Raw genomic sequence first — 21,484 nt, 5'->3', positions numbered from 1 at the left:
AACTTTACTTCTCTGAGTCTAATGACTCAAGTAGAGAGAGAGTTTACTCTAATAGATGTGCTGTTAGCAGATCCACTGCCGTTGAAAGTTCCAGAGAGTATAACGATGTCTAAATATTCCCCCACCCGCTATGTTTACTTCTCTGTATTTTAGTTTGGAACTCTAATCGGTGCTCACGTCCCCTTAGTGGAATCGATTGCTTGCTAATCGATAATTAATGAATTACTATTCATGTTGATAACAAAGTTAATTAGTGTCAATAGTTATGTCACATGTTAAAATTATATGGAAAAAGAAACTGAACTGGACTATGATCGTTAATTATCAATTTAGGAGAAGATTTGTTTCACAGTCAACGAAGTATGAGTTACTAGAACTTTCCTCATGGAAATCGTCCCTATCTTTGTTATGGAGGAAAGAGTTTGAGTCACGACTGGGATGTGATTGTCTTTGTTCAGTCATTCGAAATTAAATCCAAAAGACCTACTTCAATCGTCAGTTTTAATAAGGGAATGAAAAAGACAAAAATGGAAAAATTACTTTTTGTACTTATGCTTTCCTCTACACGTGACTGGTAAGAAAAACAAAAACCAGTCCCTGGAGAACCTTGAAAAAGCGTAAGGTTCATAAAGTTGACTTATTTGTACCCCACCTTTTACTTATTTGAGTACAGCGAGGATTTGGCTTTGTATAATTTTTTAGCTTTGCCAAATATTGTGTATTGTAGCACGTTTAGATGACAACTCTACTCAGAGAATGGCATCGGAAAAATTCTTGAGAATCCATTTCTGGTTTAGGAATGAACTCTTAAAGTTGGTGTATTTTATTATCTCGTGGGGGAGTTTTATTACAATTATTGACATTATATTGTTATTGCCATGCAAATTATTCCTCTGTAGTCGATTATTTAGATTACAGTTTAATATACTAAATGACTAACACAATTCACTTTCGTTAGTTTCATTTCAACTTTTTTTTTCAAATATGTTCTCATATTTTTCTGTCCTCAATTGAGGGCACTTGTCGTCCAGTATCATACTTTCTGTTTATGTATTTAAAAAATCTCTTGAAGTATTTTTAATTAGTGCAATTTCAACAAAATATCCGAAATGGAATTCAAACCACTTCAAGGTGCGGGCACAAACGTTAATGCGTTAATTTAAAGAGTTTTTCTATTTCTCTCAAAAAAAATTATTTTTTGACTTACTCCCTTCTTACCCCCCTCCCCAACGAATCGGTACATGCGGGAATGTGCGCGTACGTGTAGTGCAACCTGACGTAAAGTTTGTTTCTGTGTAATGTTTGTTATGTGTAGTGCTGCCATCTGCCACCAGTTTTTTTTCTAACTATGAGTGAAGTGAGATTTAGATGGCTTTTTTCTCAGCCAGAGATATCAAGGAAACAGTTATTTTCCGGATATTATGCTGAGGTGAGCTCGGAAAGAAAAGTCATCACGTCTCCGCCGGGACTCGAACCCAGGCCCTCTTGCATACCGCAAGCTTGCCCGGTATGCAAGAGAGCCTGGGTTCGAGTCCCGGCGGAGACGTGATGACTTTTCTTTCCGAGCTCACCTCAGCATAATATCCGGAAAATAACTGTTTCCTTGATATGAGTGAAGTGTTATGATTGAATGATTTATCGTTGTAGGACTGTTGCTCTCTGTGGCGAGACTTTTTAACAGGGGAAATCGGCTCGCATTTGCGCCTCGAAGTTGGGAACCACAGAAAACCAACTTCAGCCTACCACCACTGTGGGGTTCGATCCTCGCATCGCGAGTCCGTCACTATAACCACTCGACCACCACAGCGGCTTACGTATTCGTATGGGTTCACATACAGTATAATTTCTCGTACTCGTGTATCTTTCACTGGTTCTCAAATAAATTATATTTTTATTATTATTTTTATTTTATTATTATTTTTATTTTATTATTATTTTTATTTTTTTATTTTTTTTATTTTTTTATTTTTTTTATTTTTTTATTATTTTTATTTTTTAATTATTTTTATTTTATTTTTATTTTATTACTATTTTTATTTTATTACTATTTTTATTTTATTTTATTATTATTTTTATTTTATTTTTGCGGAATCTCAAATCAGTTCTTCTATTTATATATTTTATTGTGGACTCTGCAAATTATTTCTAACTATTTCCAATAAAAAAATGTTCAAAAATTAGGTCAATCTATAACATTAATGCTTAGGAAATGCCACATGCATAAGCACAATGATCAATACTTCATAACAAAAATATGATTGGTGATTTGAATATAAACATTATCTACTATCTCATATGTGAAAACAATGATTTAAAACTTGTCTAATTCTGACAATTGATAAGTTTAAATGCATTAATTGGAGCTCAGATCTCTCAATGGCGTGTACTATTCGATACTGCAGTATCCCCGTACCACACGTAGAAGTCGATTGAAGAAAAGTAGCTTAATGCAATTGATATTAGTGTGCAAATCGTTTAATTTGTTTACTTCAATCGTTAAATTACATTTAAAAAGAGAAATGTATTCTTCGAATGAAAGAGAACAAGAAAAGAAATTTGCAAAATTTTTCTATACCATTAGTACGGAACATTCGACAATGACTTATTGCACGCTAATTAACGTTCTTTTGTTAAATTGCGCTTCTCTTCCTTTTTTTTAATATTGTTTCTCAAATTAGCTCTTTTTTTGTTTGAATTCTCAGTAGGAAGTGTCTTTTGCATCAACACTAATTAACTTAATGACCGGACGGACTGAGCGAGTTTAAATTTCCTTAATTTGGATGCGACTGTCGCAAAACATTGGCGTAACAATTGAAAATGGAACAAACGTTGTTGCATCGAGGAAAGTCATTACATTAACGCTCGTCTTTTATCTCGGAGTTGCTTTGGACGAACATTTAAATATCACTTTGTCATTTCCCCCCACAAAATTTCTGAATCCGTATCATAATGATTCCGGGAACCATTCAAACCGATTAACTCCGCTCATTCCAGTTCTGCATCAATTATAAGACAGAAATTTTTTATTATGCACAGTTTTTTTTGCGTATGATACTGTTTGCGAAAATACTCATAATATTGCATCCATGTCACTACATTGTGAAGCATATTAATTTCAAATTATGTAAAAATAATCGGGTTGTTATTTGTCATATCAGAAGATAATTATGAAGATAATTAAGTCGGGCATTTTATTCATCAATTAATCTAAAACAGGATTTTCCCCCTTTTTGCAAAAATTTTTTTTTATTCAAAAATTCTGAATTTTGTCTTTCGAAATTTTAGTAGTTGTTATTTGTGTGTTGTAAAATAACGTTAGTACATAAAATGTAGTTTTTTTTTAAGACTATAAATTCGGTACGCCCTGGGAAAACGCATCCACCTTAGTCAGTCCTCAGCTTTTTGCAATTCTGATCAAAAAAAACTAGAAACGACTTTTTTTTTTCGATTACAATTTCAAAAACTTTGATAATTAAACTAACGTTATTGGTTATAAAATATTTAAAATCTCATAACATATTCTTTTGGCGTATGTATCAAAAATCTGTCACTACTTTTAATCGAAAAGTTCTAACAGTTGTGTTTTTTTTATACGTAGGTGTCAACAGAAGATCTAGTTCAACGATGCTTCTTACATGTTATGCGATCTTTATAATACTATAGTGCAGTGCTATCTGAAAAAATAATTTTGAATAATTTTAAAATTACTCCTCTCTGAAATTTTAAGCGTTAGTTTTGTAAAAGAGCGTCATTTTGTAAAGAGCGATAAAGAAGGGCTTAAGCGATAAAGAAAAATTTTCTCTTGATAGAAAATCCTAAACTTTGAAGGATTATTTTCGCTCTTCAATGAAATTTGGAAGAGTAAAATAAAATTTTGATGCGTGAATCACTCCTATAGATGGCGTATCTACGAACACTACTACACTGTATAGTTATTTTCAATATTTCCTAGAAGGCAATTTTTTGTTGATAAAATTTTATTTTTAATCGTTTATTAGTTATGGACAAATGTAACTAAGGAAGGTATCATTTTTTCATGGTGAATAAGTTTACTGAGTCTGAGAATACTTCCGTGCATACAGAACTGTTGTCTGTGCAGAAAATAATAATTCCCATATTGAATACCGAAATTCTGTGCGCAGAGAAGCAACAGTTTATGCAAGTGAAATAAAAGAGAATGTGCCTTACTGGGGACAAAAAAGGATCCTTGGTACCTGTGTTTGTCAATACGTATCCTGTTAGATGCGTGATTCGCATCAAAATTCAGTTTTACTTCTCCAAAGATTGTTGAGGAGTGAAAATAGTCCTTCGAATTCTGGTAAAGTTGTATAAACGAGGTTCCACTATAAATCACACCTCCCCGTAAGGGGACACTCCCCGTTTGCGAACAAAATTATTGGTCCATGGGAGTCCGTTATTGAGAGGTTCTACTGTATGATGGTTCCCATATATACATTACACACTTCTCATTTGTTCTCCTATATCATATACACGGATGCCGATGTTTCGACGGATGTTAAATAATGTCATACGTGAATGATACAAAAAATAAAAAATAAGTTCCCCCCATACTCGTGGATCGATGCATTTTTGGAGAAAAAATCGATTCAGTGATGAAAATAGCAAATCCAAAGTAAATTTACGAGAGATAAAAAAAAAATCGCGTTGTGTTAGACATCTCTGGAATTTCACGTTTCAGCATCGACTTTTCTCTAAACAAAAAAGCAAGTGAGAGAAATAGGGGGGTAAGAAGTGATGTCAAAGGCTCTCAAAAGCAATCACTATCAATCCAAAATACAAAAACAACAGAGAGAGACGCACTTCCCTCCTCCTCTTACTTGTTAAATGATTCGAAAAGATTCATCGATAAAACACTCTGTGTCGTATCTCTGTTTTTCTAAAAAGGTAGCAGAAAAGGACGGTCTTCTTCTTGAGTCGCGCTCTGTTGCCGATGATAAATGTGTGCTGTATTCCAGTATCCCGAATGCATCGTGTGTGTGTATATATATATGTATACAAAGAAATAAGAAAATAAAGAAACATAATAAAAAAAAGTACCGTCGCTACACAAATTTATTTCGGAATGAAAAGACATCAGAGACGTTTTGAAATCACAACATTAAGCTTCTCCTTCTTTAAAGATGGCAACGAAACTTTTATTTCATGTTTGTTTCGTTCATTCGAGGTTTTATTTTCCTTTGGTTTTTTTTATTCTGGAAATTGTGGTCGCGTGGTTATCTTGATAGCTTTGCAACTCCGGTGGGGGTTAGCTTCCTGCGGTTTCTCCAGCCTGAGATCGGGAATTCTGGTTGGTTTTCTAAAAAAACGTCTCGCCATATCGGTTGTCTCGTGATATCCTGAAAATACACATACTTTTATTCTAACATTACGTACTCACCATTGATTTGTAAAAAAAGGATGCACGTACATGTATCATGCACACATCTCAAAACTTTATACACCCACAAAGCACAAAGGCAATACCATCAACACGAGGCGAAGATATATTTCAACTTAAGGGTAAAGGTAGTGGTGTTTTCGCGGAATTTATGCAGAGGCGTGCAGATATGGTTACTTTTTAAAAAAAAATGCATGTTATTTACTAGTATCTGAATTACACGGCACTGCCCGGGTTTTCTTCATATACTGGGAGAATTGAACAAATGACAAACCATTACAAAGGAATAAACATGTCTGAAACTTATTGTATAGGAACCAGGCAAACCAGAGAAAACATTCGAAAAAATTATTGTTGAGGCTCAAAAATCATAGTTGTCCGACAGTTTTCGCCCGTTTCAAGCATTTGCTCAGTTCTGACGAACTTTTAAAGAACCCTATCGTTTTAGTCGGGTCCTGTTTGGTCATGCGAAATTTGTTGATGATCGATCTAAAATTGTAGATTTGTCTAGAGAAAACACACACAGACATACCAACACAGAGAAAATCCACTATATATATTTACTATATAGATTGAAGGGATATTAACATGCATCGGATTACATCGACATACTAGTATACGAGATTTTGACTCATCGTTATCCAACTGCGAATTCTTCAACTGATAGTCTTAGAGGTAGCTTGGAATTAAAAAAAATGTTTCGAATGGTTTTATTAACTATTTTAGAAGCCATTTGAAGCAAAAAAATTACCAAATTTAGATAATTCTTATACGTTCTCAATATGCACCGAAATATTGAATGAAAAATCATGTTCTCTAATTATCGAAATTGAGTTATAAATCACATATATTTTCCATTTAACAATGCATTATTCCAGCCAAGCTGTTAAAGAGCCGTATAAAAACTTATACATCTACTAGCCAATATAATTTCCCTCGTTAAATTAAATAGCGTTAAAAACTTTATACATAGATGCTTCTCATGAATAAAGTCAAAATTATATCATTTTATAAAATAATTGAAAAAATATATGCTTCGACTTCGATTATCTCTAACTCGGCCTGCCTTATTCGTAAAAAATAGAAGAATGTTTTATTTCATCTTTTTTTTTTTCTTTTAAAAATCTTAGTGAATGAACATTTTTAACTATGAGAAATTATTAACTCAGGATTGTACAAAATAACCGAATGAAACATTAAATTTCGTAATTTTTGCAGAAATTATTATTTTTACTTAAATGGCTTCTAAAGTTATTTATGTCAACATCTTTTTGACCCAAGTAGTCGCTTTTAAGATGAGCGATCAACAATCGTATATGAATAAAGTGTGTCTCACTTGGAATTTTTTTAAGAAATTCCATATATTTTTTATTTCGTCTGAGAACAAAAAATTCTTACAATAAACTTTTTTTTATTTCACTTTTAGATTCCAAGATCGCTGAATGGAACCCTTCTACTTCTAGAGTCGGATATTTCGACAACCGGCACCTACAAGTGTGAAGTATCTGCGGATGCACCATCTTTCCAGACCGTCTCAGCACAGAAGGTCCTTCTTGTACATGGTATATAAAATACTATATATAAATTTTTTATAAAATACCATGAATTGGGCTCGGATTTTTTTTAATGACCTAAAATCTTAGAAATATGACTCTGTGTATATATAATTTTCTTCGTTATTTCATATTCTGTTCGATTCTTTTCAATTATTAATTCTGATCTTGTTAAAATAAAATAGATACGGCAAATGCATTGATTTACGAGATTAAAAATTCTACAATGATTGAAAAAGTTTGGAAAAAAATCACATTTTGCAAAGGCGTTTCGAAAATTCAGAAAGATTACCAGAATCAACAATATCTGTAGAAGCTTTGTCACAAATTAATTTCTGCAGTGTGGTTGATTCTGCCTTTTAGCTGAACAGCAATATTGCAACTCATCAAGTCGGTTTTGGGCGAAACTTTAACATATTTTACAAAATGAGAGGAATGCAGTACTACCATCGGTACTGAAAATATTTTCACCGACGCATACTGGGGTACTTGACCGAAAACCTGGTCAAAATCATTCTTATAATTTCAATGCACTATTCTGTGCTGAAATATCGACAAATTTATAGTTAAAATACTAGATAAATAGTTTTGCGGGGTAAATTATATAAAATATGAACATGTGGCAATATATTTCGACATGTTTATTTAGATATTTTCCTCAACGATGACGTAAATTCCTCAATAAAGAAGAAAAAATCCAATTGATGTAAGAGAAGTTCGCGTATATTGTTGAACTCTCGAACGTTGTGGAGAATAATCTTTTATGTTTATTGGCTTATTCATTTGAATTAGATATAGTTCGCTATGATCATTTATTTGTTAATATTTTAAAATGGCAATATATTTTTCTTCGCTTACATTTTTCAGAATTTCTTTTGAATGTATCATTATTCTCGGAATAGTTTGTGTTTTCTTATCTTGCAAGTCTATTTCCGCGAATGCGATATTACTATATAAAGAGATGGAATACACTCTTTGTTAGAGCTGCTTGTCAAATTGTGTTACAGGAATGAGTTTTTTTTATGTGTAGCTCTTTGATGATTTTCAGATAATGCGGCTTCAACAAACATCAAGAAAGCTTCTAATGGGTGTCAGTTGGGGTGTTTTTTGTTTTAAACTACCTTGTTGAGTATTGATATGTTCCGTTGCTCATCTCTATCTTATCTGTAACTACATCTTTCAATGATTTTGAAGCTTTATTTTTACTATCTGCTCACGACGTTGTTTCCTTATATAGCAAAACATGCTTTCATGTTTTTTGAATTTTTTGTAAGGTTTCTAAGCTGCTCAGTTTTCATTTTCGGGTGCATTCGCTTGATTCAATGACGTGTTTGGACGTCCGATCGAGCTGTTACTATAAGCTTTTAAAGATTCCTTAGAGTCACCGAATTTTATAATTTTCTTACACATGAGTTTTTTTGTTTTATTAATTACAACAATCTTACTTTCACACTCTATATCTACTTTCGATCAGTATTATTTTTATTGCGTTTAAGTTTACTCAATGTTCTTTACCTGATGTTTTCTGGAAAATGGCCAAATTAAAAGGAAGATGTCATAAATAATGCACCATATTATTAATATGTCTTTGTAATAATGCAAGGTAATATAAAGTCTCTATTCAATCAACATTTTGGCTTCCAATTAGCTTTCAGAAACTGAAAGTGAAAATAGTTATAAAATGAGAATAATAAATTTGGAGGTAGACGCATTTTTGATTTTTTTTTATTTAAAAATGGTGCATGAATGCGCTGCGAATTCTTGTATTTATGGAAGTTCAAGTCAACAGAAGAAATTTTGCCGGAAACAGGCCGAGTTGCAACAAAATGCTTCGTTTTCCAAAAAAAAGTCCTGTTAGAAATTTTTTGTCAATATAATAAACATTGCCGTATTCGCGCATATTTTCTCAGGGTTTCTCAATCACGGCACACTGGATGGTTTGTCTCGAAAATTCAGGAAAAAAGGCTAATAAGTACGAGAACCGACGTGTGTGCGATTTCTAATCACCGATTTCAGACCAACAGAACTAGCCAAAACATGTTTCCTTGTGCCCAAACTCCGACGGATGGGAAGGGGGGGGGGGGGGGAGACAAAGATTGTCCCAAAAAATGCACTAATCGGCTATACAAAAAACTATTTTTTTTTCGTACTTGAGCCTGTAGCCAGTAAATTAAGGCCTAAAACAGGGTCGATATGACACAAATTCATAACTAGCTGAAATTTTCACGATTTCAGCTTCTACGTCTGTGTAGAATGGATCCTGAAAAGTCCCCTACTTTTCCACCACGTGAGTTTCCATCGAAAATGGCGGATCAAAAATGGCTGCCAAGCACTTTTGGCGTCTTCAGTAATTTTTTCCCACATATCCCAATCAAAAACCCATCATTTCTCAATTCTGGAAAAACCTGTGTACCCAATAAAAAAATTATAAATGAGCTGAAAATTGATTTATTTGACGTCAAGATGCGAAATTTTTTGTGGTTAAAAATTTAATGTTTGTTTGTTTTCGCCTCGTAACTTTGAAACTATCGACAAATCGTAAAAGATGACTGGAATGTTTTGTTTTTTTTTGTCCTAAGTGGGAGGACTGTTTTAAAATAAATTAAAGATCCGTTGAAAAATGGTTGAGATATTTCTCTTTTTTTTTAAAAAAAAAAAGGGTCGTTGTGGTTTCAAAGTTGAATTTTTCTTGCCCAGTTAGGTAATTGATAGGTAATGCATATGTTTCTATGCTCACATAGAAAATTAGGGGACTTTTCACAGGATCCATTCTACACATATCTAGGAGCTAATCTTGCAAGCTGACAAAAATCCGAATTACGGCCCTAACCTAAAGCACGATAACAAAGCGTTCAATTAGAAAATTCCACGTTTACGAATGAATAAGATCTTTCACAAGTGTTTGCTAGACTGAAATGTAAGTTTTGTACATGTTGTAACTCAAACGACAATATTGCAGATTAAAAATTTGATTGATGAAATGACCGAAATATATGATCGATTGTTTTAATATCCTTAAAATATGACTGATTGCTCAAAAATGTTCAAAATATGACCATATAGCTTAAAAATGACGTCATTAAAAGTAGAGCCCCAATCATGAGTATCAATTCATTCATTCATGAATTCAAAAGTGCTCTTTTCAGTCAAAGTGATATCCTTTATAGTTGGCAGCATATACGTTATATTTACTTTAACTGCAATATAAACCTGATTTCTCATTTTCAAAAAAAAATTGAAAGATATTAAAAACAATATTCACTTAAATTTCTCTAACTCCGCAAATATATACTGTAAATGCAGCTTTACTGCCTATTACAACGTATAGTGTTAATATTGAGTTTACTGTTTGTTTAACCGACAATAAAATCCCAAGCTGCAAGTAAAATTGGATAATATATAGATAAGTTTTCAAAATCAAGTTTGTTTGGTTATAAAGTGTAGTAATGATAAATGGAAGTGAACTTTATTTTAAAGTAATGCACTTTTGATGAAACGTTTGTGGGCGCAAATCTTAATCCACAGCATTTGAAATCAAACCTTTTTTATTAGTACCTACATTTCTCTTAAATATTTTGGATCCAAGTCTAATTTTAAATCTATTTTCGTATAAGGAAATATTTTTGAAGTCTTATGAGTTCATTCTTATACTGATATACAATGAGAGGAACAAGTTTTCTTCTAACTGTTTAAGCGTTTCAGCAGAAATCAGTGAACATTTCTTCTAAGTACCACTTTTTTTTTTATGAAGTAGGCTTTGTTCTGATCTTCAACAGGTGCAAACTTAGGGGTGTAGGGTGAAAAAGGGTCTCACTAAGAAATCAACTTGACAAAATATCTGGACTTGTCAATGCTAAAATAAGAGGCTTTTAAGGAGGCAAGATATCTCGCCAATGTCGCTAAATTAGTTAATCGAATGAAATAGACAATAAAAATTGAATCATAGAAGTCTTCTAGCTATATTCATTGCGTGATAATAACCATTATTTTTAAAATTATCTTTTTAATATTAAATATGTATAACCCGATTTCACACTTCGAATCTTCAGTGTTGGCTTCACCTCATGTAGAGTATTGATGCAATGAAGACAGGTAGCGGGCTCTTTTTTTAGATTTAATTACTGTAATTTAAAAAAAATAAATTCATAACTTTTAAAATATTTTGATTATAATTCCCTTACGTATTAAATATACTATTTCTCAAAACATCTCAAAAACATAGAACAGCCAATTATTGCCATCTATTTCATTTGAATGTTAAATGTACAGTGGCTTTTACTTTTCACACGAGCATCAAATTACTTGAGGTATATGCAGTTATTAATTCTATTAAGCATACGCATATGAGTAGCTTATTTTCAAAAAGCAGCATTCCAACTTTTTTTTTCGAAATGCACATTTTAATAGTTTCTGAATATTTGGAATGAACTCTTAAGATTATCCAACGGTTTCATTTAAACAGGAATATTTTTTTTATCGAAATTAAAATATAAAGTGATATGTTCCTGCCAAAAGGGGGACATATCATCTGGTTCATTCATTTAGATATTTTTCATTCAGAAGGGAATATAACAAAGTGGTTGCCCTACTGACTAGAAGGAAGTTTTCTCAAAAACGACACAATTTTCAGAAGCACTTTCAATGTCACATTCTAGAGTAGAGCCTCTTTACAACGTTGGGACACTGTTGGGAACAAAAAGTTTGTCTGCTAACGTGGAGTATCCATTAATAGATATCAAAATAATGTCTCCGTTAGTGAAGGTGTTCACTTATGGGAGTATCCGTTATGGAAGGTTCCCATGAATGATATTGTTTTTTATTTTATTTACGAGATAGAAGTAAGGGCATCACACTTGTCTAGGTGGAAACGTTCTGGAATCAACGGGAGGCGTAGAAATTGAAAATTTTACAATTATTGAACTATCTCCGATTTCGATTAAAAGGTAACATTTCCCCTAATTTTCATTCAAAATGGAACATTTCCAATATTTAAATGTAGAACTTAATTGAACGTTGATCAAGAAATATAATAATTAAATATTCTTATACCACTTTCTCACTTTACCTGTTGGAATATTTTCTACTTTTGTAAAGCAGTCCACTCCGGAGAAAACATTTTTTTTTACTTCCACTGTAAATTCAGCAAAAGTGGAAATCTTCCCTTTTGAAAATAATTCATATAAATAATATAATAACAATAATTAATATAAATTCATATAAATATTTAATAAATAGTACTTCTCTTTTGAATAATTGATTTGAATGATAGTTATCCGAAAAATGCATTGATTATTTCATTGAGGGACAAAACTTTTTCACAGTCAGTCAGTGAAACTCAAAATCCTGAGCATACTTTTTTTCATCGATTCAAAACATCCTCAGAGGAAAAGGTTTCAAAGCATTCTCGTGAATACTAAATTGAATCTTTATAATCAATATTCCAATTCCATTCAGCAAAAAAATGCATTTATTTATGGCTGATAAATATAAGAAAATTCAGATAAAACGCTTATCTACAGCGACTTTTGTACCGTATTGACGTTGGCTGTAACAGAAATCGGTGTATTTTCAGCTGAAAAGGACAAACTGTCCATCGCAATAAGACAAGATGAATACCCAGGAGGGGTCAGAGCGGCTTATGGTCAACAAAAACAGTTTTTGTCTCAGGGAAGGAAAAAAAACAAGATCGTTGTGCTTGATTTGTAACGAATAACGCTAACTTCTCCCATACCCATTTTCTCATCGATCACACATATATCTCTCTACCTCCCTCTCTTTTTTTCTCGTTTTTCCTCTCTATGACCAAATATCTATCTAATCGAAAAGTCTTTTCCGTGGAAACCCCGAAACCTATGTGTTAACGTTTGTGTTTCTATGAACAACGAGTAATACACACAAGCACGCATACGTGTATACGTACATACATGCTCAAAGACTTCTCACATTCATCCAAGTATACGTTACGGGCCTTATATCACCCCCCCCCCCCTATTTTTCTCTCTCACTCTCTCTCTCTCGATAACTCGACGATTGCGTGACCGATTCCCGATGAACGGATCGCGGCACTCGGTGAAAACACCGTTTCTCCGCTCATACCTATTATTACATGCAGAATGGTAGAAGGATTTGCTCGAAGAAGGAGCATTGACTTTTGAAGGGGGGGAGTCCGCCTCAGAACATGAGCTCAGTTAGAATAGTAGGTAGTGGGCCGTCCACTCTTTTTACCAGCCTGTATCCCGCAGACTTACAATCTCACCGTTCGATATTACCTTTATGTTTTTTTCAGAGATCTTCGATAAAGTTTTCGCGTCTTTCATATGTCCTGTTTATTCCCAATGGTGATGATTGGGATACAGCTTTTGTTTATTCACTGTACATAAATAATGTAAACAATCATCCATGTAAGCTTTACAAAATAGGACGGCATATTATTGTATCTTCAAAAGTGATTATGGATTTTTGAAGGTGCGGATCATCTATCACAGTAGTTTCCTCACCTGTTCCCGATTTTATTTTGCAATAGCCGGTCAATACTGGTTGCTTCATCTACTCGAAATGTCGAATTTATTCCATGCGTAATGCATAATACAAATACAAATACAAATACAACGCCACAACAGGCAAAATGCCCAACGAGGTGGCTGATAAAAAGATGCCCATAAAAATATGGATGTCATATGTTTCAAAAATACAGCAACCCAATTAAAAATGCAATTAACACAAATTACAAACAATATATACACATGATAAAATATTATACAATGCCCATAAAGAATACTTATGGTTGTCTTATTCTAAGAATGGATAGCTTCTCGATTTACCCCAACATGTTTATCGTATTTCTTTTTAAACGTGTCAATTGTGTTACAATTTACTACCTCCGGGGGTAAGCTATTCCATTTATTAACAACCCTATTCGAGAAAAATTCCCTGCGACACCATAACCTTGCATTGTCCCTCACCAATCGATACTGGTGTCCCCTTGTAAAAGCAGTCGATTGGCGGTGTACTAAAAGTTCATGGTCCATCCTATCCATCCCATTGAAAATTTTGAACACTTCGATCATATCTCCTCGACACCTGCGTTCATCCAATGTAAACATATTCAAAAAATGAAGTCTTTCTTCATAACTCAAGCCCTGTGTGCCAATAAGGACACGCGTAGCTCTTCTCTGTACCCCTTCAACCAAGTCTATGTCCCTCTGTAGGTATGGTCTCCAAAACCTTACAGCATACTCCAGTCCAGGACGAACTAAGCCTCGAAAAAGCGGAAGAATGACTTTAGGAGAACGCGAAGAGACCTTTTTGAAAATGAGACCAAGCATTCTATTCGCTTTTTTGACAACCGCTGAACAATGTTCAGAAAACTTAAGTCGCTCGTCAATGAGAATTCCCAAATCGGTGACTCTAGTTGCATCCGGGATAGTGACACCATTCAACTCGTAAGAGAACCGTGGGTTGTTCGAACCAAAATGAGCGACCATGCACTTATCTACGCTAAACGTCATGCTCCATTCATTTGCCCATGCTGCAATCTTGTTTAAGTTGGTCTGGAGCAACCTCCTATCGCTTTCATTTCCAATTACCCCCATTAGCTTCACATCATCTGCGAATTTGCTAGTAATTCCATCGATACCCTGATCGAGTTTGTCGATAAAAAGTGAAAAAAGTATGGGGGCCAAGGACACTTCCCTGAGGAACTCCACTTGTGACGTCTGTCCAACCAGAGAATTCCCCGTTCACCATAACTCGTTGCGACCTATCTCTTAACCACGATTCTATCCAATTCAGCAAGTTGCCCCCTATTCCAATCTCGTGTAAACGCTTCAAGAGTTTGCCATGTTGGACCCGATCGAATGCCTTCTGGAAATCAAGGTAAACGATAATCAAGGTAAAAGATAATGCATATGACTAGGGCCAAAATTTGTGAGAACAGACAAAAATAGGGGGAGTGAGACGGCTTTCTCTCAACATAGCCATCGAGAAAATAGACCTTTTCCCCGCATCTCTCTCTTCCGTCCTACGGTGGGGAGGGAGTCATTTCATGAAGTTAAATGGAGACTACTAATGCCTCTACTTCAGTGTCTCGCGCCATAGTGCTTTAAATAAGGAATGCACAGTCGTGTCTACTGTGGTGTATACAGTAGCGCATTTGCTTGGTTTGTAAGAGGATCTGTGGGTTCTATTTCTGAGGGAGAGTATCTGACTTTACTTTCTGAGTTTCCCTTTCGGCATAATATCTATAATAAATCGATTTCTTTGATGTATAAGACCAAGTTGTTCTAAATTCAAAGTCTATGAGTACGGAAATACACCATCTCTACAAAAAGTTCCATGGAAAATCTATAAAAAATTTTCAACTATCCGTCACATTATGACAATAAACCCTCCTCTTCTCATGAAAGTTTAGGAGCTCACTGAACACCCCAGAGGATTCATTTTTTAGGACACTATATTGTGTGTCTGTTACCAAGGACTTTATGCTCAGCCCAAATTGTCTTGCCTGCTCTCATTATCAATTTCTGAAGGAAAAGGAAAAGATGACGAGTCTGATGATTAAGGTGCGTTGAGTATCACTAAGGCTTTATGTACGACGAGAAACTGCATAAGTATCAATGGATGTTCGCATACTAGCCTCATTTCAAGCCATCAATTTCTGTCTTGCTTTCTTTCTAGCAAAAACATCGGTAGTTGTGTGCAGTGAGCAAGTATCGATATCCAGAATGTCGCCAAATTACATATCGCTGGAATTCAATTATCTCTTAAGAATACCGATTCAACGTTTTCTGGTGGCTTCTCAGGCCCGTCATTTAAGGGGGCGCAGTGGGGGGGGGGGGCGACGGCCCCGGGCTTTCGAAAATACACTAAAAATGGTGTATATATATATATACAAATATATATATATATATATATACATACATTGAGTACATGTGCTTTGCCCCCCCCCCTGGAAAAAGTTCCCCCCCCCAAAAGGGAAAAGTTGAAATGACGGCCCTGTGTGGCTTCTCCCGTGTTTACAGGACGTCACTGCCTGTTTCTTTTCCATATCTCAATGTGTGTGTCTTTAAGATGAAACATAATATGAAACAGATTGTGAATAATCCGATCAGCCATCTGAACTGGCATCTATGACCATTCCATTGCAATTCCATATAATGTGCGTAACATGGAACAGTGCCCCAAGTTTAGACAGAATTGACTTTTTTTAATGTAGCTGGGTTGTGATTAATGATAATGGCGATAAAAAAAGTTATCCGGCATTTTATAGGAAAAACTTTACCTAACGTTGTCTTAAATCAGACTCCTATATCAGTTCTAATCGAAACTTCTGTTAGTCTAAATAAAAACCCTTATGTCTAAACGTAACGGTGGTGCAAACTTAGTACTTCATTAAACATTAAAAAAAAATAACCGATATCCAGGAAAACGCATGAAAAAAACTTTTTCTCAACCGAAACACGTTCTACACTACTGAAACTAATCACGAAATGTTAACGCAGTAACAAACAAACGTGATGAGCTGCTTTAAATATAATTTGCAACAACCGTCAGGGCTACCAACATATAAAAACAAATAGCTCCATAACAGTTCCAAGTTAGGCCGCTATCTCAAGTATGAACACTTGACTGTGTTATAAAATCATAATAATAATAATAACGCTCGAAATAAAAAAAAATTGAAGAATTTTATGAGGCATGAAATAATTAGCGATTGTCATTCAAATTTCAAAATGAAGTCATTTATTATTACTTTTTTTAGGCAGACATTTTTCTATTTTGCTGATACGCACGAGTATTGGATTACTGTTAGAAAAATCTGGCAGATTGTAACATGCAAATATAATTTCGTGGATGATTCATGGACATTACAATCGGTGGGAAAAAATATTTTTTCTCACCGATTTTAAATTTATTTACGTATAAAAGAAGATATTTGACGGTTTACGAGTTAACTCGTATATTGTCTACAATGAACGAAAAAATGCGTTTTCAAGATTTGTGTCTTCCATCTATTAGAATGGGATAAAATGGACAATAAAAATTAAATCATTATAGTTTTCCAGCTATATGCATTGCATGATAGAAACCAATTTTATTTGTTTTTAAAACGGTATTTTAAAAATTAAGTAGGTATAATATCGCTATTTTACAGTTTCTATCTTCACCTTAAGCTTTTCCTCAAGCTTACTATTGATGCAGTGAAGACTGTGCGACAAGCGAAGTGATCTTGTTTTAATTTAAATAATTTTTATTTCATAATTATTAGCTAACTTTGATTAATTAATTTACATTCTAAAAATGATAAGTCCGTAAAAAAAATGTAGAATAGCCACGTGCCCAGCCGCTTCTTTTTTCATTGATCATCATTATCTTTTAGTGACTATTAGTCATCTTTCAAGATAGCTCGGCTGAAATTGGATTTTTGCAAGTTTCCTATTTTAAGGTGCGATAGCGAGGTGGTCTCTCATTTTGAAAGAGGTCTTTCCGCACGGAGCAGGCATAAATTCAACATAATACTCACATAGCCGGAATATTCAAGCATCATCTTCTAGATATGGAAGACAGGTAGCAGCATTACTTCAATAGGAGAAACGCAAAACTTTAACAACATAAATACGTTAATGTCACATGTATACGCTGAACACAAGTTCCGGCAATTCAAGCCATTGAATTGTCGATATCGTTCAAAAAAAACTCTGCGAGCTATACAGTTATTTTCATAAGCTCTTTGTATTAGCCCAAAAGTTCTTTTGAAATAAAATTTGATGACGGCCCCTTTCTCTGCTCAAAAGAAAAATAAGAAAAAAGTCAAAACAGAGAAATAAATGGTAATAACTCATCATGCAATGCAAACAAAATAACACGCAGGACGTAAGAAATGGGAGATGGTCGTATATGACTTTCCATAGAACTCATCGGCATCTATGTTTGAAATATGACATCACAAACATATCCCGAAATACTCGTTTCCTAGACGGTGAATATCATTCAATAAACTTCTTTTTTTCTGAAAAGCTTTCATAGAAAATATTATGCAATGAATAAACTTCCCAAAGAACTCTTGATTTCACCAAAATCCACGAATAAAACGACTCTGGGTGAAAAAATTTCCATCAAGAACCATTACACGCTCATAAAAAACTTCAAACATGAATTTATATCCAGGAATAAAAAAATCTGTGTAATAAAAGAAGTAGGGTTAAGTAGATGATGATGATGATGAAGGAGAAGATATTTTCATTGAGATCAGAGCAGAACTTTATTGTTTTGGTGCATTGTATTATAGTAAGGGTCTCCTCACTGGAGATAGAGTCAGAAATCCTGGTGGCAGCTGAAGTTGATTTGGAGAAGAACTGCTCCCTCTTATACCCAATCTCTAATGGAAATAAAATAGCGTTAGGCAGAGTAGACAAGAGCAAAATAAAGAGAAAGAGAGACAAATAGAGGCTCTGGAGAAGAGCAAAAAAAAACGAGAGGAAAAGACATAAAACTGACACGCCCATCATTTAATGTCCGCGTGATCTCTCTTTGTCTCACCCAAAACAGATGGTTTTGAGTTTTCTCCCACTCTCTTTATCTCTATCTCTGTTCTCCTTCCTCATCTCTTTCTTTCTCTCTCTCTCTAGTACATCCATTTCATTTCTCTCTCGTTCAGTAAATTCCCATCTCCATATTTTTTTCCCACCGATTGTAATGTCCATGAATCATCCACGAAATTATATTTGAATGTTACAATCTGCCAGATTTTTCTAACAGTAATCCAATACTCGTGCGTATCAGCAAAATAGAAAAATGTCTGCCTAAAAAAAGTAATAATGAATGACTTCATTTTGAAATTTGAATGACAATCGCTACTTATTTCATGCCTCATAAAATTCTTCAATTTTTTTTTTATTTCGAACATTATTATTATGATTTTATAACACAGTCAAGTGTTCATACTTGAGATAGCGGCCTAACGTGGAACTGTTTTGGAGCTATTTGTTTTAATATGTTGGTAGCCCTGACGGTTGTTGCAAATTATATTTAAAGCAGCTCATCACGTTTGTTTGTTACTGCGTTAACATTTCATGATTAGTTTCAGTAGTGTAGAACGTGTTTCGGTTGAGAAAAAGTTTTTTTCATGCGTTTTCCAGGATATCGTTTATTTTTTTTTATGTTTAATGAAGTACTAAGTTTGCACCACCGTTACGTTTAGACATAAGGGTTTTTATTTAGACTAACAGAAGTTTCGATTAGAACTGATATAGGAGTCTGATTTAAGACAACGTTAGGTAAAGTTTTTCCTATAAAATGCCGGATAACTTTTTTATCGCCATTATCATTATTCACAACCCAGCTTCAGTAAAAAAAAGTCAAGTGTGTCTAAACTTGGGGCACTGTTCCATGTTACGCACATTACATGGAATTGCAAAGAAATGGTCATAGATGCTAGTTCAGATGGCGGATTATTCATAATCCGTTTCATATTAACTTTCATCGGGTAAAGCCGACGTGTTCTCATTTCCTGATGTTGATGACATTGATGAAGTTTCAATAATTTATATAAAGAGAATTGTGCAATTTCTTAGCGTTCGCTAAGATTGCTACACTTTTCTTCTCTAGCTTTCCAAAATGTTTCAATGTTTTGTTCTTTGTTCGTTCGTGTCAGCGAACACTGCTACACATATTAGCCTTTTTTCGAGTTTGTTTAAGTTTTTCTAATTCAAGTTGTTCTAGTTGGTTTTAATAGTTTTTTTCAAGTTTTTCTACTTCCTAAATTCATTTGTTCTTTTTTTTTAATGTGTGGTGTGGTGTGATATTTTCTTACCCGAGAACTTACTCTGTGATTTTGTGATAAAAGTTGCGATGTTATTTTTGATGAATAAAATGATTCCTGAACTATTTTTACAATTTGTTATTGCCTTAGGACTTCTTCCTAAAAATTTTTAATCGGTCCCAAGTTAAAACTAAGGCACTTCCACATGAAATAATGCACAAAAGCTATACTGTTCCAAGTAAGGGTACACTCGCCTAACTTGGGACAAACGCCATTTTATTTTTTTAGGTACTAAATGTATACCTTGAATTTTCTAACTGTCAGTACAAAAGGCTTAGACACCCTTCAAAGTGTGGGTATTTGTTTTTAAATTTTAACGTTTCACTGACGGATTGTGATTTTTCAGTGTGAATTCAAAATTGTCCCAAGTATGGGAACTTGAGTGTATCTATTAAGATAAACCTTTTTTTTTTATTCGATGCTTATTTTTTCTAGTTTATGTCGAATTTCAGACAGGTAAAATTATTTCAGGGCAATCACCACGGTGCTCATCAAAGCACCCCTATTTTTAATTGCAAAAGTTATTCGTCAACTCATCAAGTAAATACCGTGTTTGAATCTTATTCAAGAATCTGCATTATTGTGCAGATTTTCCACTCGTTCGTCTTTAGATAATAGGCATAACCCGGTTCTTGTGAAAATATACAAATACAAATACAAAAACAATGCCACAACAGGCAAAATGCCCAACGAGGTGGCTGATAAAAAGATGCCCATAAAAATATGGTTGTCATATGTTTCAAAAATACAGCAACCCAATTAAAAATGCAATTAACACAAATTACAAACAATATATACACATGATAAAATATTATACAATGCCCATAAAGAATACTTATGGTTGTCTTATTCTAAGAATGGATAGCTTCTCGATTTACCCCAACATGTTTATCGTATTTCTTTTTAAACGTGTCAATTGTGTTACAATTTACTACCTCCAAGGGTAAGCTATTCCATTTATTAACAACCCTATTGGAGAAAAATTCCCTGCGACACCATAACCTTGCATTGTCCCTCACCAATCGATACTGGTGTCCCCATGTGTATTTTTCTGTAGGTGGGTGGGTTTGAACCCATGTACCCTGAACCCTTCCCATCTGTAACTCCGCATCTTATCAACCCACCACACAGAAAGTTGAGGAAACATGGATTACACATGATTTTTTTCTTTTACGAGGAATTATTATTTGATTTGTTTGTTTACTCGAAAACTATGGGTCGAAGGGCCGCCGTAACAAGCTTTGGGGGTACTGAGCTCAGATATATTTTGTAGAGATCTTTGAGTAATATATTTACAGATTTTAGAGTAAGGGTTCTTAACATTTTGTGTTTCCCGGACCCTTTCTGCTGATGAGGCAAAAGTCAAGGACACTTAATAATCAGCATATAATAATGGAAAAAAATATAAAGTTAATTGTATTCTCAATCAATATTCATGGACCCCCTCTGAAAGTTCTCCAAGGACGCTGAAGTGTTTCCGTGTACTCCTGGTAAAAAACCACTGCTCTAGAGCGGAGAAGTCGATATCCCAAAAAGAAAATAAATGCGGAATGTATATATATATATAAAGTTGTTAAAAAATTTCAACACAAAAATATGCGAAAATCAATAATGAAAATTTGAAAAATTTGGAACAAATAATTTCAAAATTAATGAAAGAAAAATTATGAAATTAGTAAAAGAAAAATTATAAAATTAAGGGAAGAAAAATTA

The 21,484-nt window shown here is 34.0% G+C and overlaps 1 protein-coding gene across 1 annotated transcript in view; it reads left to right on the top strand.

Annotated features, from left to right (window-relative positions):
• The window catches only part of LOC149076086 (uncharacterized), a 217,597-nt gene that overhangs the window by 192,381 nt on the left and 3,732 nt on the right, over positions 1 to 21,484 (top strand). Inside the window, exon 3 of the mRNA XM_089243615.1 lies at positions 6,825 to 6,960. Within this exon, the coding sequence (XP_089099741.1) occupies positions 6,825 to 6,960 (136 nt within the window). The remainder of the gene's footprint in view (positions 1 to 6,824; positions 6,961 to 21,484) is intronic.

This window comes from Pholcus phalangioides, unplaced genomic scaffold (assembly GCF_987345545.1).
Source record: "Pholcus phalangioides strain wild (caught in Gottingen) unplaced genomic scaffold, Ppha-v1.0 ptg000015l_1, whole genome shotgun sequence".
NCBI lineage: Eukaryota > Metazoa > Arthropoda > Arachnida > Araneae > Pholcidae > Pholcus > Pholcus phalangioides.
This window is presented reverse-complemented; position numbering and strand designations above follow the sequence as displayed.